Genomic DNA, 27,924 nt, shown 5'->3' on the forward strand with positions numbered 1-27,924 from the left:
TACTGCTTTACTGGACGAGTCAACTTTGCTCACTGCCTTTGAACTCTCCTGCAGGAATAGGGATTCCCCAAGAGGCCAGGTCTCTGCAATATATGCTCTCCTCACTGACCTGAATTGTAAACTTCCTTACATGGAACATCGAGAAAAATATTTAGCTGTCAATTATGAATTATCGGATTGGCAGGATATCACCTTGGCAATGTCTAACATTTATATCAATACAACTTTAATTGAAGCTAATTATAAAACTTTGTTGAGATGGTATCTGGTACCTACCAGGATTGCAAAGATGCATCCGTCTGTTTCTACGATGTGCTTCCGGCATTGTGGCCAGGTTGGGTCTATGTTTCACACCTGGTGGCAATGCCCACTTGTAACTAGATTTTGGATTCGAATGTTCAATTTGGTAAACTCAGTAATGGGTATACATATTCGCAGATCCCCGGAGACAGCACTCTCACAAATTTTCAGATAATGTTCCCAAGAAATCTCATACATTGATTTCCTATATGTTTCTGGCAGAAAGAATTACTATAGCTAGACATTGGAGGCAATCAGTTATTCCACTTGACTATGTTAAAAAGAAACTTAATTGGATCATGATTAACGACAAACTCACCTGTGTCCTATATAATAACTCGAATAAATTCGATAACACATAGAATGAGTGGATCCAATACCTCTCTGTGCCTTAATGACCCTCATCTGGACTTTCCTTTCTACTCTTTCCTTTGTTCTTTTTACTCTTTTTGTACTGCTTTGCATTGTATATTCTAGGTTGGCAAGGCGAGATATACTTGATCTCGAATTGACTACGATTTATGGCTTGTCTTAACTGCCAATTGTTGCTGCAAACTTTGTTATTTTGATGTTTCTATCTGTATATCCGATGGAACATTGTTCATTGATATTGCTTGTTTTACTTATGTCTTTTTTCCTTTGTAAAACTATTCTGTTTTACAAAGGAAAAAAGACATAACTGAAATATTAAAAAATGTGTAAACAGAAGACCAGGTGGCAGCCTTGCAATCTGGGAAACAATTGCTTAACGCCAACATGCCCAAGCCACCAACACAGATCTACTAGAATGTGCCTTGACGGGGATGAGTGGAGCCCAATTCTTGGGACCATAAACTTGAATGATGGTCTGTCTGAGCCACCTAGAGATCGTGGAAAGAGAAGCCAGAATATGCTTAAGGAGTCTTTTTTGGGTTACAAAATGGGAATCAGTCTTCTTCAAAGAAGCAATGGCTGGCAAATAGATCCTTATAGACCAAACCACATCCAGACAATGGAGGAACATTTTCTTCAGATGAACCGAACCCTAACAGTGGAAATGGAAGAACATTGTCCTGGCTGAGGTGAAAAAGCAAAAAAAAAAAAAAGTCTGGGCTTCCCTACATCCTTTTCCCTTTGCAAAACAGGAAATGGCTTCATACAAGATCAGGCCACCAGTTCAGACACTGGCCTTGCAAAGTTAATGACTACAGGAAACACCACCTTGAGGGTAAAAGTAGTGAAAGAGAGAGAAAGAGATTTGATTTTAATGGGTTCAAACAAGCTTTTTCTGAAGCACAGAGAGAACCAGATGTAGATCCCATGGAGTCACAAGGAAACCCCCCATCCCAGCCATGTTGTTAAAGCTAATGACTGTAAACAGAATGGCAAATCGACCCCCAGCACAGAAGATCCTGATTATCCGTTAAACCACACTGAGCATCTGCTAGGAGTTTTACCAGGTCCTGGGCCAGTCTGGAGCAATGAGGATTATCTAGAATACCCTTCAGATCCTCAATCCTGTGAAACAGACGGAAAGAAGTTTTTTGGGGGGAGAAGCAGCTTCCACTAGTATATTTCTGTTCCTTTAGATAAACTTGTCCAGTTCATTGTCTTGCTGTAGAGAGACTTCTGGTTCCTTCCTCATGACTGATGTATGCCACCGGGGTTCTCGAGCAGATATCATATCAGATGGCCCTCCAGCAGGATGGCCTAATGCTGTAAAGACAGCCAACTTGACCGCAACAACCAAGTCCCATGCTTTGACAGGGTGCCCAGGATTCCCCCCCCCAGGCTTCCTTGACGCTGTATGGCAGAAAAAGAGCACAGAGCTTGTGTGACACTCCACCCAGAGGATGATGTTAGCATTCAGTTCCACAATGTCAACCCTTTCTGTAGCAAAACTAGCAAGAACAGGGAATAAAGGCACCTGGTGATTTAAGTAATTGAGGTATCTCCTGATGTGAAGTCCAATTGACGTATTCATTGAGTCCTCAAATACAGTGCAAGCACTAAGGCAATGCTATAGACTCTAGAAATGGAAAGTGCTCTGTGGAGCCCCAGTGCCCAAATTTCACTTCTTGGCTCTCCATACACATTCAATCCAGTGGGGCCTGGGCACTAGACATAAGACAGACTGGAGGTGACTGCACCAGGAAAGCTGCATTCAGAGCAGGGGTGGACTGACAACTCATGGGGCCCCCGAGCAATAGGGGATCATGGGACCCCTGTGTCCTTGCCCAAACTTAAAAAAGCCTATGAAAAAGGTACCAGGGGCATCTCACGGGGCCCCCTACTGACCCCGGGCCCTTGGGCAGTGCCCGAGTTTCCAAATGGTCAGTCAGCCCCTGATTCAGAGAGAAAGCTCAAGCTGAGAAAGTCTTAACTAAAGAAATAAAATGAAGAAATAAGTGCTGCCAAAAAATAAGCTAACAAAGCAGAGCTGTCGAAAAAATGTCCATCCTTCTAAGACACTGGCAAAAATGTTGGTAGGTAGGTGTTATCCTTGACAGACCTACAGGTTTTTGTTTGCCAGAGTCCAAACCACCAGTTGGTAGCAGTAAAATCAACAGGTATGAGATTTCCTGTATCCCTCAATAAATGAAAAAGAAAACATATGTTCTGCCTTCTGGCTGCATGTGAAAATACAAAATATGCAATGGTAACTTTTCATAAATACCATTTAAAAATATATATTTTTCAGCAGCTCTTGGCAAAGCAACGTAGCCATGCGTCGCTTCCTATTTTGGGGTGTGAACACACCTGCACCCCCCCACCCCCCACCCGTCTGTCCAGGGAGAGAAGAGAGAACACAGCACCCAGTAAAAGCACCAATACATTTTACACATACACGTTAGATTAGCACATTTAACCCATTGATAGCACCTACTACCCTTTGATCACCTCGTCATCCAGCCAGTGCCATTAGCACAGTGTCAGTATATAGAATTTTTCACTGATCACTGTATTCCAGCCACTAGCGACATCAGATAGCGTCAGAGTCAGTAAGCGTCCCTCCCAGCCAGGGTCAGCTAGCATTAGATTGCCCGCACACTATTGCACTCACACTATAGGTCATTGAGCACTGCCATTACTAGTATAGTGTTTGTATGGATCAATATATTGATCAAGTACAAAACTATACTAGTGCCTCCTTTGTATGGTGTCCACAAAAACGCAGAGTTAGCAGGATCGGCCCCCTTCACTGTCAGCACTAACGTTTAGCCCCTCTGCTGATTTTCAGGGAAGATTTGTATCAATTGATTGTGGGCCAAGGCAATTTATACGCACAACAATACATGGCCGCCCACCCAAATTCAGCTCTTGCCAGACAATTCACATGGAAACCTATCACAGTTTCTGAATTTAAAACTCTTTTGGGCCTAACTCTCAACATGGGTATTACAGAAAAGAATGAATTGTGGTCATGTTAATCCACAGAGCCAATTCATCATTTGCCCATGTTCTCTGCTGTTACATACTGTATATGCCAAACATGGACCAGCAATGTACTGGTACATCGCTGGACTTTGAGTGGTTATACCGGGAGGATACCTGTAGCTAAAGGCATCATCCTGGTATCGTTTTTTTCAGCTGGTGATCGGCTTTCATGCAAACAACCTGTGGCCAATTAGCTGCTGAATTGTTTTTACGAGCAGCGGGAAGGGATATCCCCCTCCTGCTGCCTTCCACAGTTTTCTTGGGCTCAGCTGTCTCACAGGGGAATCCAAGAATACATTTGTAAATTGGGAAAGCATCTGATCACACTGATCTTGGTGAGATTAGATAATGTAAGGGCAGAGGATATATCTAGAGTCTGATAGACCCCAGATTTCTCAAAAAAGAATATATGACAATGCATATTGAAATTATAGGGGATATTTGCATTCCCTGTGATAGCATTAAAAGTGATAAAAAAAATAAAAGGGACAGCGTAAAAAAATAAAAATAACTAAAAAAAACAAAAAGCACCCTGCGATGGTATGTAAACAGTGGTTGCACCATGTATATGAGGTATCGCCGCGAACGTCAGATTGAGGGTAGCATTTCTAGCACTAGACCTGTGTAAATAGAAATTGGTGACCTGTACAGGATTTTAAAGCGTAGCCTATGGATAATAAAAATGTATGTACTTTGTTGCCATTGCACGAGCATGCGCAATTTTAAAGCATGTCATGTGCGGTATATAGTTACTCAGCATAACGTCATATTTTATATGTTATCAAACAATTGGGCAATATATTGTGTTTTTGTGCAGTACATTTTTAAAAAGTGTATTTTTCCCAAAAGATTTGCGTTTGAAAAATTGCTGCACAAAAACCGTGTGACATAAAAAATATCAACACCCACTGTTTTATTCTCTAGGGTCTCTGTTTAAAAAAATATATATAATGTTTGGGGGTTCAAATTAATTTTCTAAAAAAAAAAACTTTTTTCATGTGAGCAAAAAGTGCCAGAAAGGCTTGGTCTTCAAGAGTGGGTGATGTGTGGCATCAACTTCTAATATCGGTCCTGAAATACCAGGATAGTACAAGCAACCCCTCCAAATGACCCCTTTTTGGAAATTAGACACTCTAAGGTATTTGCTATGAGGCATGGTGAGTGTTTTGCAAATCTAATTTGTTGCCACATGTCTTTGGAAAATGAAGAAAAAAACAAAACATTTATTTTTTCTTTTCTTTTTCAAAAATATGATATCTGTACAATACTCTCCATGCCTCTCATCAAATTCCTTGGGGTGTCTACTTTCCAAAAAGGGGTCATTTGGGGGGGGGGGGTATTTGTACTATCCTGCCATTTTAGAACCTCCGAGACTGTGATAGGTAGTGGGAAAGTGATATGAGGAAATGTGCCCTTTGAAAGCCTGGAGGCGGTCATTGGATTTTGGGGGCTTGTATGTAGCTAGGCTGCCAAAAAGTCTCTTACATGTGGTATCCCCATACTCGGGATAAGTAGAAGAATGTGTTTTGGGGTGTTATTCCACATATACGCATGGCATGCCTGAGCAATATATCATTAAAGTGACAACTTTGTGTAAAATAAAACAAAATTGTCATATTCAAAAAATTTGTGGCAAAAAATAAAATGTTCCATGGACTCAACATGCCTCTCTGCAAAATCCTTGGGGTGTCTACTTTCCAAAAAGGGGTAATTTGGGGGGGGGGGGGTTGTACTGCCCTGGCATTTTAGCACTTCAAGAAATGTGATAGGCAGTCAGAAAGTAAAAGCTACGTAAATTCCAATATATATACCATAGTTTGTAGACGCTATAACTTTCACACAAGCCAATTAATATACACGTATTGAGATTTTTTTTACCAAAACATGTAGCAGAATACATCTTAGCCTAAATTTATGACTAACTTTGAGTTTACAGGATATATTTTATAACCAAAAGTGAAAAATATATATATTTTTTTAATTTTCTGTCCTTTTTTGTTTATAGAGCAAAAAATAAAAACCTCAAAGGCGATCAAATACCACCAAAATAAAGCTCTATGTGTGAGGAAAAAAAAGGACATACATTTTGTTGGGTACAGCATTGCATGACTGTGCAATTACCAGTTGAAATAGCACAGCGCCGAACAGCAAAAAATGGCCTGGTCAGGAAAGGGGGCAAATCCTCAGAAGGGCAAGTGGTTAAGTAAAGAAAATATATACATAGCCACTATACATTCTCTTTAAAGAACAATCCTATTGCTTTGAAGGTGGAGTCACAAATCTGAAAATTCAATTTGCATACCCAAAAAAGTTCAGTCACTTACTGGCTCAGCATAGGCAGTGCCACATACAAATGAAGCCAAACAAAATAAAATTAGTAACACGAATGTAAGTTTCTTTCAATAATAAAAAAATCATTGAAGCCCAACTATAGCCTTTAAAAAGCAGACCTTGAAAAAGTTGGTTAATTGAGATACATTGACACAGTGGTAATAGCTTGGAGGGATCCCCTATCTCCCTGTTTGGTTTCAGCTAAAGATCACTACATGATATCTATGAGTAGCACTCACATGCTATATTTGGATTTATAGTGTGGTGGTAATTCTGTGGAAGCAGAATTAATATGCTTCACCTTTGGAAGGCTTTCTGCGTTACTAACCAACCAAGGATATTGTTCTCTAGAAAGTGAAATTAACTAGATATGAACTGTGCAGTATACAATATACCAAGGTAGCACATGCATGGTAAGAGTCTATTTGCACAGGACTGATAAACCATACATATTATATGAACCGAGGCCTCTTTTTCTGTTTGTTTTAATATTAAAGCTTTTAGAATGTTTAATTTTAGAAGTTTTATTAATGTGTTTGGCTTTTTTAAAGAGTAACTCCACTTTTGTTGAGAAAAAAACATTCACCTCTAGGTGATCTATGTACATTGCAAAGATTTTAACAAACTTTGCTGCAGATTCCAACATTTTTTTATTCTGAAGAAATAGCTGTTTGTGTGCCTGTGCCCATGTACTGAGTGAATCTGTATGAGAGAGATTTTATAATTATCAATCAGCTGCTGCACCTGCAGGGCTCTAATGAGGAAAGTGGCAGGGTCTGCATCCCTTTAGATGTGATTTCACTTTGGGAGTATCTCACCAAAAATGAAATTTTTGTTGCAGGGGATGCCAAAAATATGACTTGTACCGTAGTGCAGACTTCTGGGAAAATCAGTCACACAATCACTCAAGCAGGAAATGACATTTTCAGGGGGCGTTCTGTACACCATGTGTATACAGAACACCTCCAGGTAGCCATATTGCTTTGCATTTTACAGAAAATTACAGCACTGCAGATTGAAAAGGAAAGGTAATTTTTAAAAACATTCAATTACAATATGTCTTGAGTTGCAACTGTATACACTATATTATGTTTTTTTATTTGCTAATTGTTATTTCCATAAAAGTGTAGTTACCTTTTAATGGACATATGATTTTATAGAAGTGTGACATAATGTTAAGCCACTAGGTAACAGATTGTTTTGGGGGGAGGGATGTGTAAGATAAAGCTGACCATTGTGGGGCATATAATCCCTCACACATATTAACTATTACTGCTCATTGATGATACTCTTGTCAAAGAGTTGTAGACCCTTAATAGTTTACAAAACAGTCAATAGATATAGCTGTGATCAGGTAGTTCAAATGTCAGTTTTCATGATATGTAAATGTGCCTGAAACCTTACATTCCTTTTTTTCACACCATAATTCGCACAGGAATGCGCTTTGTATTCCTGCGTGATTCACAAGCAATCCCCATGCAGCGTGATTTCAGCCTATTAATTTGAACTGGCTGAAACTGCGCCGGACTGTATCAAAAGTAGTGCATGCACTACTTTATAAAACGCATAGGAACTAGATTGCATGGTACTTCTGTACCATGTGATCTGGTGCTAGAAAAAGCACTGTGTTTGCGACCTGTGTTTGGGGTTTCATTATGTTAAAATCGACTGCAGATCCTAACTGCAGTGCATTCTGAACGTGATGCAGGAAACGCACATGCAAAACGGGTTTCCCACACTGTGTTCTGGTGTGAACTGGCCTTAAAGGTATTCCCGAAACGCATAAAAAGTAGCACAGAAACATTTAGAAGAGTGTCTTGCCTTATATGCTACAAATGTTGATGAATGCCACAGATTCATGTACCTGTCAGCAACATGCATATAAATTTGTCACAAAGATGCATCAAAAGTGGCACACATTACTTCAGCATGACTTCGTTATTATGTACTGACAGTATCCTTAATTATGAAATGGCATTATCGCTTAATGAATTTGTCACAGCCATATTAACATTACAAAAGTGTTGCACATTTGAATTGTTTTAACACACATTGGAACTATCTCTCTAAGTCTTGCACAGGTTACATTAATTTGGCACTAGACTCCCTAGCACAACAACACCACCAGAAATCTATTGCAAAGGCTTTACTGAATCATCCTCATTCATTTAAAAATACAAGGCATTTGACTAAAAGACCAAGACTACCCAAAAACTGTTATTTCAGTTATACAAAAATGGTAGATTGTGTGATCTACCAATTTACAGTATATTATGTCTTAGAGGTAGACCGTGAGTTCTCCAGAACTTCACCTGCCCACCAAAGCAACAGGATTCTTCATTTATGAATACTTTACTATGAATCCAGCACATGGATTGTGACATGTTCTCTCAGCATGGAAACTTACCAAAAATTTTTTTTGCTTTCTTTGTAATTCCCATAAAGAAAAACAAGCCTAAAATTAGACCAACCCAGTGGTATATATCCAAAACTGAAAATATTTTTTTGGACAAGTGATATTATTAATATACAATCTTATAATTACCTTTCTGTCCTCTTTCTCCTGAAAATCCTGAATCACCTGGAAGGCCTGGAAGACCAGGTGACCCTGGTGCACAGACTTCTCCAGCTAAAAGAAAAAAAAAGAAAAAAGACTCTCACACAATATCTTTCAAATGGAAGTTCAAACTCAGGTAAACCCAGCCTGTATAAGGAGATGCTGTATACTTACCTTTTTGGGGGCGTGTGTCTTCAAACCCTGCTGTGTAGATCCATGGCTATTGCGAGTATTCAACACTTCTTGGGGTGCTGAATGCTCCCCTATCGCATGTTGTGGTTCCTCCCACTTGTTTCTACACAACCCTATATGATGTACTAACTGGTGGGAGGAACCACAAGGTCTCTAAGTTCAAGAATGGATTAAAGAAGTATTGTATTGGCTCTTCTATGTGAAGCCTCATTACATATAAAGTGAAAGCAATTCACAAAATCTTTTTACAAAAGGTAAACACAATTTTACCAGTAGGAGAGCTTGACCCAGGTAGTCCAGGTGGACCTGGAGGACCTGGAAATCCTTGGCGTCCCTCTTGACCTGGAGGACCTGGTATAGATATTCCTTGTGATCCTTCATCTCCCTTCTGTCCCCGTTCCCCTGGCAGACCAGGGTCTCCAGGTAGACCTGGAAAGGAGGTACCTAGAAAAAAGTTTTTAGAGCTAGTCACTGGTAACATCTTGCTGTACTTAGATATCACAAATTGTTTATTCTGGGCCACAACTTTCAACCACCTTGGTGTAAATCATCCACCAATAAACATACAGTATGTTAGAAAACTAAAACTATAATGATTTCATCCAATTTAATTTTAATTTTTAAAACTCATGTTTTATATTGTTTACAAAAAAATAAAACTTTACCTATACGTAAATTTAATTTGTTTGCACTATGGTACTGATTTCACAGGTTTAGGTTTACTAAAAACAGAGCACAGCAGTAGCTGTTTCCTTTTAGACTATCTCTCTGTAGCTGAAAGTCCATAGAGAACTGCACAGAGCAGGAACAGAGATGGGGGATGGATGAGTTCCTCCTCTGATCATTCAGCTGTGTGTGTAAATTGTGTTTGAGCTATGAAATCTGCAAACAAGTCTTTCTTCAGCAAAGCAGTTAGAATTAGTCTGTTATGGGAAAGGAGCCTTGACCTCTTCCTAGCCAATGGCTTAAAAAATGAAACACTAATGCAATATCACATATTTACCTGACTAAAAAAAATATATTTTTACATTGAAAAAAATGAAAAATGTAATATACATTCTCTTTAAAAAACAACAGGAGTCCATTATAGAGCTGTATTAACACAAGCATGAACTGTACAGCTATCTCATCTCAATAGTTCTTAATATGCTAAATAATGGAATGTCTATAAGATAATTATGCAGCTAACTTGGAAAGGGAAAGTCACATGCATACAGCCCATGGGAAAAAAATGATGATTGATTATCACCATGATATGTTCTGAGGGTTAATAGCAATACTGCAAGGAATACTGTATATATAAAAGAGATTCTAAACCTTTGTAAGCTGGTAAGTCACAATGAAAAAATGGCTTTGAGTCACACTACCTGGTATATTTAATAATGCAGAAAGCATAGTAGCCAACATTTACATTTAAAGATTTTATTACAGCACAGAAATGAGTGACGTAGACACATAATTATTGTGTCATAACCTTCACTGCTCTCCCTGAAACATTGGTTTCCAAAGTATGACTATGAATCCATCTTTTTATTTTTTTGGCATTTACATAGCATTAATGTAACACCAGCTTTAACCAGACATTAGTAGTTTTGATGAAACCTCTTACTGCAAATCTCAAAGCTAGTTAAATTAAAATTGTTGCAGAAAGAACTGCCTTAACTCTACTATTTATTAACATTGTTGTTCTAAACTTGATTACTCATGACCTTTAATTTATTAGCAAATATGTAATGTGAAAACCTACCTAAACAATATATTCAAATGATATCAATTCAAGCAGACCCTTGTACTACACAGTTTTTTAATAAACCTAAAGAACATTGTGCAATCAGACTGTAATGTGATTAGCAAGATTTAGACCTCACTATAGATTCATATTATAGTTATATTTCATTTTTTCAGATGAAATCAACTTGTAATGTAAAGACCCATTAACTGATGAGGATTTATGTAACAAAAATACAGAAGAGGATTTTAGTCCTATTTTGAATTACCTAATATAAAACTCACCTGGAGGACCGGGCAAGCCAGGAGGACCTTGTGAACCTTGAAAGCCACGCTCTCCTTTACTTCCAGGTAATCCAGGCGGTCCAGTGTTTCCTTTGGGTCCTATGGTTACTGGATCTTGTCCTCCAAAAACCTGTTAAATTAGCAATCACATAATATTTCACCAGCATGGAAACTGATTCAGAAAGCTTATGGACTACACAAGATCAAAATCTTCAGAGGGATTATAGGTCTTGCATAGAATATTTGATATCTGCATAACTGTTCACTAATATCAGCTTAATAAATTTCAGTGAAAATGTGATAATTTCAAGCATTGCAAGAGATAACAGGAAAAGTCGCAGCAAGCATGTCTCCGATATTCAAGCTACTTCCTAATTATCAAACAATACTGCCTTCCAGCTTTTTCTTTAATGACACTAAACAAACAAATGTTGCATTCCTTCAAAGGTAACGCTACATGTTTTGTGGCTCTCTACTGCCTGTAAAACTGGTAGTATAAGGCCTCATGCACACTGGACATTTGTCCATTTCTCCTAGACACCTTTCCTCCTAGCAGCAGCGTTTTGGCAGAAAAAACACTTGATGTGTTTCAGGCGTTTTAAAACATGTTAAGGATTTTGGGTGTTATTTCATTGGCTAGAATAATAATTTATTCTGGCCACAGAAATGAATTAATGCTTTTTTGCCAAAACGCTGCTGCCAGTGGGGTTTTTTTCTGCCTCTAAACTCACCTAAATGTCTATGTGCATGGACACATAGCCTAATATTAAATAAATAACTCCTCCTATCCGTGCAACAGTACTTGAGACCCGTGAACAGTTTCCTATTAAATACTCTTAGTTGTAAAAATAACCAAACAAAAAATGTGTTAAAAAGATTAAATAAAAATGTTTTAGAGAGAGAGAAAGAGAGAGAGAGAGAGAGAGAGAGAGAGAGAGGACTCTGCAGTTGTGAGCACATATTTTTGCCTCATTGAGCCCAGACGTGAGTTTCTAAAGCTGGATACACACCATCAATTTTTTTTTGTTCAACCCAGCGGCTGTACGAAAAGAACTGAAGAGTTCAGGAGGAGTTTGCTGTACTATGTATCCAATGTTAGTACAGCGATCTCCCCGCTGAGGTATTGTGTTCTGAAAGGGGGACTGTCCCCCTACCAGAACATACCAGTCAGCGCTGGCAGCCATTGGCTGCCAACATTGATTGGATGTTGATCAAATGCTGGTTGCCCTTTCGACAGAAGCCGGTAGTTAGGACACAGCCTGGAGGTATGTTTTGGGTCATTATCATGCTGTAGGAGGAACCCATGACCAGCTAGGTGTTTTCTAGAGGGTATTGCGTGGCACTGCAAAATACTGTGGCAGTAGTTTTGGCTCAGGATGCCACTCACTCTGGGCAAGTCTCTGACTCTGGATCCAACAAGAGCCTCAGGCAATCATACTTCCTCCCCCATGTTTGACAGTTGGTGTCAGACACTGAGGAACCATCCTTGTACCTACTCAACTGCATACAAAAAAACCTGCGAGATAAACCGAAGATCTCAAATTTTGATTAATCGGTTCATAAGACCTTCTTCTAGTCTTTCAATAGTCCACTGACGGTGCTTCGTGGCCCAGGCAAGCCTCTTTTTCTTATTCTGCCATCTTAGCAATGGCTGTCTTATAGCCACTCGACCAGTCAAAGCTGTAGCTTAAAGTCTTCTAATGGTGAAACCAAGACTTGCTTACTTCGATTGTTCGATTGTGTGAAACTGTGCATGAAGCTATTATCCTTTGAGCTGCCTATCACGCAAGCTGTTGACTCTCAGAAACTTGTCTTCTGATTCTGTTGTAGCTTTGGGTCTGCCAGACCTCCTCCTGTCAAGAGTTTCCTCCAGTTTCCAAGTGCCTTTTGATGGTGTAGAAAACTGTACTCACTGACACCCTGGTTTTCTTTGCAATTTCTCTAAAGAAAAGACCTACAATTTTAAGGGTTAAATGGTTTGTCTTCCTTTGTTAATTGCCTTTTGCTTGCCATTTTGAGAGCAATATACTACTTCCTGCAGTACAATACTGTCCAAATATTGCCTAAAAGGATGCAGTAACATAGTCTATTTCAACACTGCTTTTATACAGACAGTATACCAATAAAAAAGTTAGGAATTGTAAGCATTACATTTTAAGTCTTAATTTACTTGCATTGCCACAGAGCAACTGTGAGTTGTTAACCCATTACTTCTTTCCTGAAAAGGGCATTTTTTGTATAACTGAAATACACATTATTTTTCTGTTTTTGTTAATTAAACTTTTTTCACCTCTGGCAGTTTACCGCTTACCTTTGTACCATTTCAGGTTATTCACTTGACTTGAACTTTTTAAATATCAATAAAAACTGGAAACGGGGTGTTCTAAAACTTTTGACCGGTAGTGTATAGTTACTTTATCAAAGATTCATAAAGATGCCAACAATTCGCCTAGGAGACCAACAGTTAATGGTATTGGCTCAGTCACAGCAAGAGTGGGTGAATATTTAGATACAAAGAAAATCTCTCAATTTCCCCATCAACACAGCCAGTGTTGACGGGGAAATCCCTCTTGTGGAGCTATGGTGTTCTCCTGATAGGGAGAGCCATCCCCATTGGGTGAACACAGTGATTACTGCTAGCGACTATAATAGTCACTAACAATAATCGCATGTAAAATCTGACATTCCGGTTGTACCCAAGTCGTACAACAATTGACTTTGGTACAATCAGTCTGTCCATAGATGGTTCGCAGCTTGGCTGGTTCAGCAGGGAACCATCTATGACAGGTTTAAGGATTTACTGACACAAAAACAGCAGATATTGCTAGATGAAAAAGATATATTTCTTGTCATAGCAGATGTATCATCCCTGTGTACCAATATCCAACACAGTGAAGCTAAATTAGCACTGAAATTGGATATGAATGAATGGGATGATATACCAATGGCACAGAAGAGATTTTTGGAGAAAGAATTACAATTTTGTTTGATACAAAATTACTTATGGTATGGGAGTTGGCTTTTTCTGCAGGTCTCTGGTGTAGCCTTGGGGGTTGCCCCCAGCTTAGCCAATTTATTCATGGTGGAGTGGGAAGAGTCCCTGGTCTTTCACCACAGAAGACATGAACTGCTTTTCTAGGAGCACTTTATTGATGACCTATTCCTTATATTGAAGGGCACAGAAGAAAGTCTATGTATTTTTTTTAGAGGGAGTAAATCAGAATGATAAGAATATTAGGCTAACACAGGGCTTAAAATTTCAAGTCCTAAGCTACTAGCCAGGCCTTAAGAGTTACTTGCCACCAGTTGCCCCACCCAACCCTTACCCTGCCTCGCCCCTAATTCCACCCCTAAACAAGCCCTCATAAATTATTTCATGAAATCACACTGTTAAATGTTACCCACATTACATCAGGGTCCCCAGAGTCCCCTCACATTACATCACTGTCCCAAGAGCCCCCCACATTACTTTAGGGCCTCCAATGTCCCTCTAAACACTCCATCATACTTAGACCATGCACCGCATACAACCATAACCCCCCATAATCTTTCACTCACAAAACCATAACTCTACCAAGCATATCCTACCTACTATCCAACCCAGCAGAACCTCAAATGTCCCATACTCTACCACCCATAATAAGCACATAATCCTGAACCTGTCCAAACCACCCATACATGTAGGTTTACATACAGACATATGTACATACACACACAAACAGAGACACCTGTACACATATACAGACATGTACGTACACACAGAAACATGTACACACACGCACAGAGACACATGTACACACACACACATACAGACAGACACATGTATACATGCACAGACACATGTACAACCATACATGCATGTACATACACACAGACACATGTACATACACAGAAATACACATGCACAGACACATGTACATACTACACAGACACATGTACACAGACACACACACACATGTACATGCACACAGACACATGTACACACACACATTACATGCACATACACGCAGACACATGTACAGATACACACATGTACACACACAGACACATGTACATGCATACACAGACACACACAAACACACACAGATACATGTACATACACACACACGGACACAGTCCTATAAAAAGTTGCAGTAGCTCGTTACCTTCACTCACAGAGCCGGGTACTGCACTCTAGGGGGAGGCAGAGAGCACAGCACACACTCCTTTCTTTGCTTTCACTTTGCTCAACTATTGAGCAGTCTGACGCCCTGAGTTCTGAGCCTGTTCAGCAAGACGGCCCTGGGGACACACTTGCCCCCACCATAATTTCCACTGGCCAATGCAACCAGGTGAGTGGAAATTTCAAGGCCTGGGCTAACATATACATATAGCTGGGATAATGTCAAATATTTGGATGTTAAAATTTCAAGAGAAGGTAATATGTGAAAACTGTGGTGTCTCTCAAGGACACCAACAGAAACAGCTATCTGTTCTTAAATAGTGGCCATCAACCTAGCTGGCTTAGAAATATTCCAAAGGAACAATTGGTGCTTGTGCATCAGAATTGTGTAAAAAAAGTTTTTTTTTCAAAGACAAGAGTCATAAAAGACAGATTTGTACTGAAGGGTTATTGCCCTCAACAAATAGATAAAGTGATCAAAGATGTATACTTCTTTCCAAGGGAACGTCTATTAAATTGATGAACAGGTGGAGGCACATTTGTGGAATCTTATTACTGGTTTTATTGCATAGTATAAAGATTTTATTTTTTTTTAATTACTGGCCCATACTTTCAAATGACCCAGTAATGGGTCTACGCTTGCCTAACAATCTGGTGTTTACATACTGTATAGGAGGGCCCCCACCTTTGGTAATCAGGTTGCCAAAAAATAATTTTGGACACTTGAATAAAGTTACAATGTGTTTTGTGCTTTAGTTAATATTGTACACAGTGTTATGCTATTTCACTGTTAAGATACTCAACGATGGGCTCAAAGAGGCCACAATTTATGCTCATAATTTGCTATATAAAGTGGGGAAAATAATTATTTGATCCCATGCAGATTTGGTAAGTTTGCCCACTTACAAAGAAATGAAGGGTCTCTCATTTTTATCATAGGTGTATTTTAAATGATAGAGACAGATTATCAACCAAAAATCCAGAAAAAACACATGATACAAATGTTATCAATTGAGTGGCAGTTCAGTGAGTAAAATAAGTATTTGATCCTCAAGCAAAACAGGACTTAGTACTTGATGGAGAAACTCTTGTTGGCAAGCACAGAGGTAAGATCTTTCTTGTAGTTGGTTACCAGGTTTGCACACATCTCTGGAGGGATTTTGGTCCGCTCTTCTTTACAGATTTTCTCTAAATCCTTAAGGTTTCTTGGCTATTGCTTGGCAACTCAAAGTTTCAGCTACCTCTATAAATTTTCTATAGGATTAAGGTAGGGAGAATGGCTAGGCCACTCCATGATCTTAATATGCCTATTCTTCAGCCACTCCTCTGTTGCCTTGGCATTATGTTTTGGGTCATTGTCATGCTGGAAGACCCATCCATGACCCATCTTCAGTGTTCTGGCTGATGGATATAGGTTCTCATTCAAGATTTTCAAATACATGGCCCCATCCCTAGGCCCCTCAATGCAGCAAAGTCGGCCTGTACCTTTAGCAGAGAAACAGCCCCAAAGCATAATGTTTTCACCTCCGTACTTGACTGTAGGTATGGTGTTTTCAGGGTCATAGTCAGCATTTTTCTTCCTCCAAACACGGTGAGTCAAGTTGATATAAAAGAGCTCAATTTTGGTCTCATTCTGACCACAGCACTTTCTTCCAATCTTCCTCTGAATCCTTTAGAATTTCATTGGCAAAGTTTAGACGAGCGTGTACATGTGCCTTCTAGGGAAAGGGGACCTTGCGGGTGCTGCAGGATTTACATTCATGGTGGCGTATTGTGTTACTAATGGTTTGTTTCATGACTGTGGTCCCAACTGCCTTGAGATCATTCACAAGCTTCTCCTGTGTAGTTCTGGGCTGATTTCTCACTTTTCTCTTGATCATCCTTACCCCATGAGGCGAAACCTTGCATGGAGCTCCAGACTGAGAGCAATTTGTGGTTATTTTGCATTTCTTCCATTTGTGAATAATCGTTCCAACAGTTGTCTCCTTCTCACCAAACTTCTTTCTGATGGTCTTGTAGCCTATTCCATCCTTGTGCAGGTCTACAATCTTGTCCCTGACATTCTTTGACAGCTCTTTGGTCTTGGGCCATGTTGGTGAGGTTTGAATGGAAGAAAGAGATTCTGTGGACAGGTGTCTTTTATACACACAATGAGTTGTCGTTAGGAGCACCTTCTTAAATTGACAGGACTAATCTGTGTACCACATGAGCACATAGCCAGTTTGTGGGAGCAAGAATTATTGTTGGTTGGTAGGGGATCAAATAATTATTTTACGCACTGAACTGCAATTAAATTTATAACATTTGTATCGTGTTTTTTTTCTGGATTTTTGGTTGATATTCTGTCTCTATCATTTGAAATACACCTATGATAAAAATGATAGACCCTTTATTTCTTTGTAAGTGGGCAAACCTACAAAATCTGCAGGGGATCAAATAATTATTTTCCCCACTGTAGGTTAACATGCATTTAGAGGTAGAAATAAAAAATGCCAGATGCCCAGCATCATCAAAAATGTCCAGTATGCATGAGACCTTAATCTCATAGCAATACTGCAGTCGCCAACACACATTAGTTACAGTCAGCTTACCAACATGCTTTTTGGCATATCAACATAAATGCAGAGAAAAGATACAAACTTTGAACAGATAAAATATTGATAAGACAGAGATTCACCACTCTAGTGCTATAAGGCAACAATTATTTACTATTATTCCCTTTTTGTCCTCCTCTAGAGCTAAGCTGATTCTGGTCTTTGTAGGTAATTAACAACTTAAATGCCACTTCCTCTCTACATCAACTAGGAGGTATAGACAAAGGTATGCAAAGATAAAACCATCACATGTCATGACACATATAGCTCTATTGGAGAAGTCAGATATGACAAGACAATAAAAAGTTTATTGGTGGTAACTAGAGGACAATAATGTGTGCTCCAAAGCTCCAGAAGTACTCATTAATTGATGATCTCTTTCTGACTATATGCTTATATGAAAAAAGAGAATCTTTCACCAAGTGTAGATGTGTATAAGCATGGGCTCATTGCCATTAATTACTGGTGAGACATCTATCTACTGCCAACCTTATAGTGGACGTAAAGGCTAATACAATTTAGGTAAAAATGTTGCTTTCCCACTCCTCATATCCACACTGCCAACTGTTTGTAAAAGAGTTTTTTGTAAATCCTCTTTTTTTTCAACAGTTTTGGCATGGTCATGTGATCTGTAAGCGCTAGCTCACCTGATAGTCCAGTGGATAAAAGAAAGCACTGACAACAGAGGTACAATGGAATTCAACCACATTGTCAAGCCGCTCACTAAAGTCGTCCTCTGCTAGTATTGGGTCCTGGCCAGCATAATCATTCAAACCCGTCACATAGTGACAGATGTTTTAGGGGCTGTGACCAACGGGGAGATGAAATCCATATATGGTGGACCTGCCCCAGTCTGGTGGACTTTTGGACACGGGTCTACAGCCTCTCTTCAACCCTTTTCTATGTACCCTTCTGCAAGGACCCTCGACACGCACTTCTTCACTGCCCACTCCCAGGCCTCTTTTCTTACCAACAGAAACTGGCCACATATCTCTTCATAGCTGCAAAGCGCACCATTGCTAGGGCCTGAAAGAAGCCCTTGGTTGGGTTTGTGGAGGTGAAGAGCATCTTGACCACTCTCATGATTCATGAAAAAATGACAAGTATACTCCACGACTGTCAGGAGTCAGAACAGGAGATGACCAGATATATGTAGCTGCACACAGAAACTTGGACCAAACAATGTATAGTGAAGTACATTTATTGTCAGTAAGCAAAAAGATATACACACACCAGCAAATAGCAAACATAAGCAACAAGTGACCCACAACCAAAAAAACCTAAGTAACAGAAGCCTAGCAATCTAACTATATACAATATGTAAAATATATACAATATGGGAAGCAAGGGTAACAGGGGCAATGCAAGAAGAAGAGGGAATCAGAACTGGGTACAAGAACAAGGTGAGCAGCGGTAAAGGAACAGGATGCAAAGATAGTTCAACTGCAAGATGGCTCTGGCAGCAAGCAAGGCAATCAAAACACTGATGCAAGGAACAATTGCAGAGGTGGGACTTAAGTACCTTTCCAGCACCTGGGGCCAAGTGGAACAGATTGCAGGAACCTGCTGGCTGCTGGGAGACACCTGCTGGTGGTCACTGGAACTGCAGCTATCAGCCCAGATAACCACAGTGCCATCAGCAGGTGAACTCGGTCCTAGCAATGACTCTCATTCCAAATTCCTCAAAGGGTGGAGCCCATTGTGGTCCTATGCTCTTCCCGCTCTGCCCCCAACCAGCCTGGGTATTCCAAGCTGCTGTGGGATGCCACTTGACTTGCAGGTTCCTTCTTCTGCTCCTTCCTAGCTCTTCTCCTTCCCCTCTTTGTCTTCCCTTGTTCTTACTGCTTCTCACTTTTTCTACTCTCCCCCCCCCTCCACGTCTCCTTTTCCACCCCCCACCTTTATTTTTTCTCTTCTCCCCCCTCTTCCACCAAGGGTAGGGAATACCCACCCTCTCCATAATGCCAAATTCTGGGACCTAATTTCTAAGTTTTTATTCTGTTACCATCACTCAAAAAAAACCATTGTACCAGAAAAGAAGTATTTACACAGGCTTCTTTTATAAATAGTAGGCAGCATAGGTATGAAGAAGGGGAAAAAACTATTTTACCTTAATTGTATTAGCCTTTACTTCCACTTTAAGATTACTATAGGAAGTACATGATCATCACCTTATTCAGGCAATGATAGGTGAATCAGTGATCCATTAAATGTCTATGGGCACCCTGCTATCTCTACAGTCACACTCTGACCAACCAGCCTAGAGAGAGCAATTGATCACGAGTTTGTTTTTTCTAACCAATCTTTATTGGTCTTTATTCCCTGAGAGATAAAGATAGTTTATATAGACAATATAAGAGGTGTCTGCAAAGTGCATGAATACATATGCCTGTCCAAAACAAGCATATCTTACAACAAATGATTGTGCAGCAACCAATTTTTATACATACAATGCTATAGGTAGCTTTGTTAGTGATTTTCCTACAAGGAATATATCCATTGGCAGAAAAATTTAAAATCACATCGTTGAACACCATAATTAATACCCATGTCTTCATGAAAATAAAACACTGAAATCCTTATGACTGCAGACTGCCAATAAATAGCAAATATACATCTGTTACTCTTACAGATGCAATAAACACTTACTTCACCAGGAGGTCCAGGGACACCACGATCACCTTTTTGACCCTAAAATCAAATGAAAACAAGATTTTAAGAAAAAAGAGACAAACATTTAAATCACTAAATAAAACAAATAAGACACTGGAAAACATATGGTATATAATATATATATTTTTTTTAAGCTTTTTTTTCTTCAGTTGCTTCCTGGTTTCTAGCTTAGGTCAAAATGATGTACATCCCAGACATCTTCATGGGCTTTTTCTTATTTCACCTGAAGGAGTGGTTTTCTCAGCTAAGCACACCCTTCAGCATGCATGTCTGAGCTGAGGGCAGATTGATTCAAGGAAGTAAATGCTACATGAATCATCTGCCCTTACTCAAGATGACCGTGGCTGGAAATGCTGGGGGGTCAAAATGATTTCTCAACAAAATAAACCATAGAGACATTGATGAATAGGTGAGTTTGCTTTGAATATTAAAAATTAATTAAATAGTTAAATAGTGGTTTCAGTTTGTGGAGCTCAGATACAGTTAACTTGTGCTTTAAGATTGCACAAACCCTCCTCCAACTAAAATGACATTGTTTTCAACAACACCTCTACCCTCTAGGTCCAGACCTCACCTGCACCTCTAAAGCTAATAGAGAGACTATCCCAAGGCTCTAATAAATTAGCCATGGCAGTATATAAGCAGCTGGGGTTAAAATGATAGATAATGATGCTCTGATATGAGGTACAGTTGTGTTCAAAATATTAGCAGTGTGTTGAAAAAAGTGAATAAAGCTCAAAATCCTTCTAATAGCTTTTATTTCCATACACACAAATGCATTGGGAACACTACACATTCTATTCCAAAATCAAAACATGAAGAAAAATATTTCAAATTTGTGTTGTTCCTCTAAAAAAATTGAAGAAAAGTGAATATTAGACTGTTCAAAAAAATAGCAGTGTTTGTATTCTTCTTTACAAACTCAAACATTCACTATATAAACTGAAAAATGTTTGAAGATTTTGCTTTCCTTTGAATCACTTACTTAATATTTAGCTGTATAACCACTGTTTCTGAGAACTGCTGTACATCTGTGTTGCATGGAGTCAACCAACTTCTGGCACCTGTGAACAGGTATTCCAGCCCAGGATGATTGGACTACATTCCACAGTTCTTCTCTATTTCTTCCGGGGATTGGGCTGGCCACTCCATAACGTCAATCTTGTTGGTCTGGAACCAACATGTTGCATGTTTACTGGTGTGTTTGGGGTCATTGTCTTGTTGGAACACCCATTTCAAGGGCATTTCCTCTTCAGCATAAGGCAGCATGACCTCTTCAAGTATTCTGATGTATTCAAACTGATCCATGATCCCTGGTATGCGATAAATAGGCCCAACACCGTAGTATGAGAAACATCCCCGCATCATGATGCTTGCGCAACCATGCTTCACTGTCTTCACAGTGTACTGTGGCTTGAATTCAGTGTTTGGGGGTCATTTGACAAACTGTCTCTGGCCACTAGAACAATCTTACTTTCATCAGTCCACAAAATGTTGCGCCATTTCTCTTTAGGCCAGTCAATGTGCTCTTTGGCAAATTGTAACCTCTTCAGCACATGTCTTTTTTTCAACAGTGGGACTTTGCGGGGGCTTCTTGCAGATAGCTTGGCTTCACATAGGCGTCTTCTAATTCTAACAGTACTCACAGGTAACTTTAGACCTTCTTTGATCTTCCTGGAGCTGATTGTTGCCTGAGTCCTTGCCATTTTGGCTATTCTTCTATCCATTCGAATGGTAGTTTTTTGCTTTCTTCCACGTCTTTCAGGTTTTGGTTGCCATTTTAAAGCATTTGCGATCATTTTAGCTGAGCAGCCTATCATTTTCTGCACTTCTTTATATGTTTTCCCCTCTCCAATCAACTTTTTAATCAAGGTACGCTGTTCTTCTAAACAATGTCTGGAACGACCCATTTTCCTCAGAATTTCAGAGAGAAATGCACTGTAATTAGTATGTACAACATTTGCTGCCTTCCTTCCTTAAATAAGGGCAATAATTGCCACCTTTTTTTCAAAGAATGAATGCCCTCACTAATAGAACTCCACACTGCTATTATTTTGAACATGCCCCTTTCAATTTGTGAATCAATTACACAGAATCGGCAGCATGCATGTCATGACTGTTGGGTCTGTTGGATTTCTATTACTCTACTACACCTGCTAGTAAATCATTTGCCATGTAGAAATATAATTTCTACCAAAAATTGTGATTGATCAGGTTAGTGATGTCTGACTGCTATTATTATACTTTATCATATGGACTATATCATAGTCCATACTGTATATAGTGGATAAAGTATTTTGCCTAAGCCCTTTATTCCACCCAAGCTGTACAGGCTCTTGGTCTTTGCATTATGCTTAGAGGCCGAGTCAGCTGGCACTCAGGCATCTGAGTGAATGCCGACACTAAAGTCGGGATCCCTCCAGGGTTTGGCCTGGCTGAGTGACAACAGCAGCTAGTGGACTTTTGCCTGCTGTTGGCTGAATCTGAGTCACAGGAGTGCAGAGCTAAGTTCACTCTTGTGTCCCCAGAGGGCACCTATCTAAGTGTAGCATTAAAATAACTTTAATGGTAAAAAATCAATAAGCAGCTCACAAAAGTTACAGAATATGGGGCCTGTCATTAACACATCCTGTACAGATCCCCTATGAGCAGGTGGTAGATCACACTATTTCAGGATACAGCCTCACTGCTACTTGCCAGCTGTCAGAAACCAAGAAGCAGACTAAAAACCAAGGACCAGGAAACCCAGGATATCGGTGGAGCGTAGCCATACCACCTTTGCAATCAAGCAATATCTGACATCACTTCTAGTCTGGCTCTGCGCTCCACCGAAATATTGGGCTTCTAAGTCCTTGGTCTTAGGTCTGCTTCCTAGTTTCTTCTATCTGGCCAGCAACTGTGAGGCTGTATCTTGGAATGGAGTGATCTACCATCTGTTCATATGGGATCTGTACAGGGATGTGTTTATGACAGGCTCCATATACTGTAACTTTTGCAAGCTACTAATTGATTTTTTTACCATTAAAGTCATTTTAATGCTACACTTAGATAGGTGCCCTCTGGTGTTCTTTTCTTATCATCAGAGCATATAGCACATGCAGTAATCCGACTCCGGTTATTTACATCCCCACATGGGGGTGTAGAGGAGCCACAACAGGCTTGCTTATATTGAGCAAGATACAGCGCATCTCCAGACTTAATCCCTTTCCTGGCCACTTCCCAATGTTGGGTATTAATAAAACTATATATGCTATATAAACATAACTATATTTCTACAACTTTTAATATACCACAAATCAATTAGTCATTCCTGCAGTATAGCAGTTTCTGATACCTGATACTCTAATATATTTTGATGTGTGACAAAGGCAGCTTAAACCATAGTAACTCCAAAAATACTTAAAGGTTAAACTCTGTATTTATATCTGAGAGATTTAATGAGCTAACCTTCATCGTGGTTTACATGCCTCACAGTTCCTCACATGGGAGATGTAAAGAACAAGAGATGGCTTGATGTGCTATATGAGGGGATAGCCAAAATAAGAACTGGCTTGTTAGCAGATTTGACTATGCCAGGTAGTGAAAAGACCAGTTAAAGAGCGCAAGCCCATGTAGAGCTGGAATGAGGTGGGTAAGGTTCAGGATTAAAATGATTACATCCACTCTAAATGGACAATGATACAGGGACATGCATTACTAATGCTGGCAGCCTATGTGTCTGAGCAATGTGGGTTCTCTAGCATTGTTCCTACGGTCTAACAGGGCCCTTTTTGAAGCCATTAATGGCTAGTTTTAATTAGTTGAGCTGCAGAAGGACTTAAATTATCTCCAATCACTATTAGCTCCAGGGTGTATGTGATGTCAAAGGGACAAGTGTTGATGACAGCTTTGCCATTTTAACTGGTGGAGGGTTTGTGTAAAACCCTCTTCTTATTTCTACATTTATTAATACGTTTTGCATCCATAGCATATTAACCTTTAGTTTACCTACTGCAACCACTTATTTAGTGGTATATTATTTGTCCAATTGAAGTTAGTTAGTTCTCTGAGCTGATAGTGTAATGGTGGTAACTTTTCAGAACCATGCTACAGATCTATACTTTTCCAATCCTGACAGAACTGTAGAAGATGCTAGTTCATCAGACAGTCAATCTGTAAGTGCAGGGTGAAGAGCACCTAGTACACATACAGTACAGAAACTGTAATTTGTTTCCAATTTTTACAGATTAGGATGGTGGGATACAGTCAACTTTCCTATTTCATGATTTCTTGTTGCTTGACTTGACTGTGTGTCTGAAGTAGACTGGCATCCCAATGTGGGATATGGTTCGCACAGTTGCTGGTGAACCGAAAAAGTATAGGAACCCCTAACCCAAAAATGTGTTGGCTGTACCCCACCTTTTTGACCAATAGATATGAAACATATCACTGACTGGTGTGTGTGCTGGGTGTTTCTCACCTCTCTTATGCAGTCCAGGAAAGGACAAATACTTTATCCATAGTTCTTATGGACCATGGCAAGTAATGTGTACAAACTGCCATATTATGAATAATATCATATTTTTAAAATGCATGGAAATATCAGTGCACCTAAACTAGGATTTAGATGCCTGTAACTTCAATGAATAAAAGAGAAATGAATGATAAAAAAATGAAATCCTTGCCACGAAAAAGGTAAAAAGCAAGAAGCCAAAGGCAAATGCATAAGAGCAAACAACAATGGATTTTGCACTTGTCAGGAATAAAGCCGCCTTTACATTCTGCTTCTGCATGTGTCCTATATAAATCTCTTTACATAAATAAATATTGTTTACCTTTTCTCCACCTTGGCCGGGACTTCCTGGAAAACCACGATCACCAGTAGGACCCTGTAGAAAAGAAAAGATTACACTACTAATACAACTTTACAAATTTCGAAAGTTCGGTGTGAATTATTTGGCAAAAACTGTTACAGACCTCAGCACCGGGGAACCCGCTTCTCCCTTCTTTTCCAGGTTTTCCCTGTTGAAAGCAAGCAAGGCAAAGAAAGCAGGATTGGATATCAAAGTGCAGATTTATTTAGGAAAAGTATCTTTACTAGTCCACCTCCAAGACAACTGCACAGACCTATAGTAGACAATTATTTTAATTCAAGGTGTATTAACATTTCCTCTTCTTGTTTTCATGCAAACAAGGAAGAATCAATTTACCCATCATTACCGTTCATGCACTATTTTCTATACTAATGGATGAAGAAAAACAAGGTATCACATATAAAGCAAGCACAACACTTACTATTTTTCCCGAATCTCCTGGGTCACCTTTTTGTCCCTTTACACCACCAGAAGGGCCCTAGAAAAAACACTGACATGTCAGTGTTCCAGTATCATAAAATTTAGAGGTATCTTTTTAAAGTGATATTAAACCCTCCATTTTTTAGGCACTTTTAGGCACAGTTAATCACCTAGTATGTTGCTTCTTTATTTTTTCACCCTTGCTATGTTCCAGTTTAAGCTATAGCCATGACTGCTCCCCCAGATTTACTGTTTCAGGGTGGTTCCTTCTCTTGCAGCATACTGTGAAGCCACCCTTTCATGCAGAGACTATAGTTGTGTTTCCCTACACTGTGCTTATCAATAATAACACACAGCCCCATAACCAAGGTTGGCAAGGCACTCCCCTGCTTCTCCCCCCCCCCCTTCTCCAAACTAACAAACTGGCTGGAGACTATGTTGTTTACTGTTAAATCTTTCCCATGAAGACTGGAAGTTTAGGGAAGCAGCACTGACACAGCAGGAGCCAGCAGTCTTAAACTGCAAGTGCTGGGCTAAGATTTTTAACAAATAGTTTACTGGGGAAAGATTATTTTATTGTGCTCAGTGTGTTAAGCTAAAAACACTATGTTTATGAGATCCAATTCTGTTATTAAAATGTATAACATTTTGGATTTTGATTATGAACTCTGTAAGTAAATATATTATCATAATATGTCACCAGCCATCCTACATCTGTTACTTCCTAAAATTGTAGTTACAAACAAAATTAAAATCACATTTTTAAAGTTAAAGCAATCAGTTACTGCTTTATCATCTTCAGAAAGGCCAAAAACAGCCACATTATAATCTGTGTAATATGGTGACGATTTATGTAAGGAGTTGGTCTCCCCACTGGTGAAGTTTAGCTTTGAGTTTAGTGTATGATATTACTAAAACATTTAGATATGCTTACAAGCCTTTTTAATAGTGTTCAATTCAAGGTGTAATACCTAATCAAAAAATTATATAATCTACAGCATTTAATCCTATTTCTATTTAATGTAGTCACACCAGAAAACTAGGGAATCTCTGATTTGTTGCTATGGATTATTGTACTTATTTAAAGTGGATTTCCATCACCATCCATTTGAAAGCCTGCTCTAATTCCTGTTTATTAGTGGTTTGTTCACAGCCAGTGAAGCAAATGGGAGGCTATCACAAGTTTAGTTTTCTGGAAAGGCTTTGAATCAACATTGCTCATAAGGTCAGTGGAAAATCTAATCTGTAGGAAGTCACATTCTATGATCCCCGACACACAACTTGAAAAGAATGACAAGTCATCTCAGCCTGTCAGACTCTACTGCAATGTACAGTGTCCTCTATCTCCCATCCTAACCATGCTTGTAGGACAGCAGGGACAGTAGGGACAGCAAAGGGGTAACTTCTTCAGTATACACGCCAGTGTCCAATCAGCAGGCTGGTAACAAAGCAGAATTACTAAATGTAAGAAGACAAAGGCCACCAATCCTACCATGCTCTCTGGCATGGATTTCTAGACCACAAGAGTAGCTGAACAGAGTACTGCCTAAATATATGATATGATACAGTGCAATAGATGCTTAGGCAAAAAATGCAGAAGTCTCACATTATCAGGTTATTTCCACCTTCTAGCCACTTGATTACCTGGATAGAATTGTTACAAAATTCAGTTCATCCTCTCTCCACCAGAATCTAAGAAACTGTATTATCAACAATATGTGTACATACTGTATGAACTGCAGAGAAAGAGAGAGACATCATTTTACCCCTGTACATATCATTAGTAAGACCTAATTTGGTATATGCAGTTCAGTTTTGGGCACCAATTCACAAAAAGGATATTGGTGAACTGGAGAAAGTTCAGAGGAGGGCAACCAAACTGATAAGAGGCATGGAGGAGATCAGCTATGAGGAAAAATTAGAGGAACTGAATTTATTCTCTCTTGAGAAGAGGAAATTAAGGGGAATATGATCAACATGTATAAATACGTAAGCGATCCATAAAATGAACTTGGTGTAGAGCAGTGTTTCTCAACTCCAGTCCTCATGGACCCCCAACAGGTCATGTTTTCAGGATTTCCATTATTTTGCACAGGTGATTTGATCAGTTTCACTGCCCTAGTAATTACCACAGCTGCTTCATCTGAGGGAAATCCTGAAAACATGACCTGTTGGGGGTCCATGAGGACTGGAGTTGAGAAACACTGGTGTAGAGTTATGCACTTTAAGGTCATTACAGGGGACAAAGGGGCACTCTTCACATCTGGAGGAAAAGAGATTTAACTTCCAAATACAGAACAGCTTCTTCACAGTAAGAGCTGTGAAAATGTGGAATAGACTCCCTCAAGAGCTGGTTCTGGTCAGCTCAGTAGATTGTTTTAAAAAAAGGCCTGGATTCTTTCCTAAATTCAC

The 27,924-nt window shown here is 39.4% G+C and overlaps 1 protein-coding gene across 1 annotated transcript in view; it reads right to left on the reverse strand.

Annotated features, from left to right (window-relative positions):
- Positions 1-27,924, reverse strand: part of COL4A5 (collagen type IV alpha 5 chain) — a 260,346-nt gene that overhangs the window by 119,235 nt on the left and 113,187 nt on the right. The window contains exons 15-21 of the mRNA XM_089678281.1: positions 25,514-25,570; positions 25,196-25,240; positions 25,054-25,107; positions 20,216-20,257; positions 10,811-10,940; positions 9,068-9,241; positions 8,594-8,677 (exon numbers count right to left, since the gene is read on the reverse strand). Coding sequence (XP_089534407.1) covers positions 8,594-8,677; positions 9,068-9,241; positions 10,811-10,940; positions 20,216-20,257; positions 25,054-25,107; positions 25,196-25,240; positions 25,514-25,570 — 586 coding nt within the window. The remainder of the gene's footprint in view (positions 1-8,593; positions 8,678-9,067; positions 9,242-10,810; positions 10,941-20,215; positions 20,258-25,053; positions 25,108-25,195; positions 25,241-25,513; positions 25,571-27,924) is intronic.

Source organism: Staurois parvus, unplaced genomic scaffold (assembly GCF_062004578.1).
Source record: "Staurois parvus isolate SC_StPar_1 unplaced genomic scaffold, SC_StPar_1.0 ptg000202l, whole genome shotgun sequence".
NCBI classification, from domain to species: domain Eukaryota; kingdom Metazoa; phylum Chordata; class Amphibia; order Anura; family Ranidae; genus Staurois; species Staurois parvus.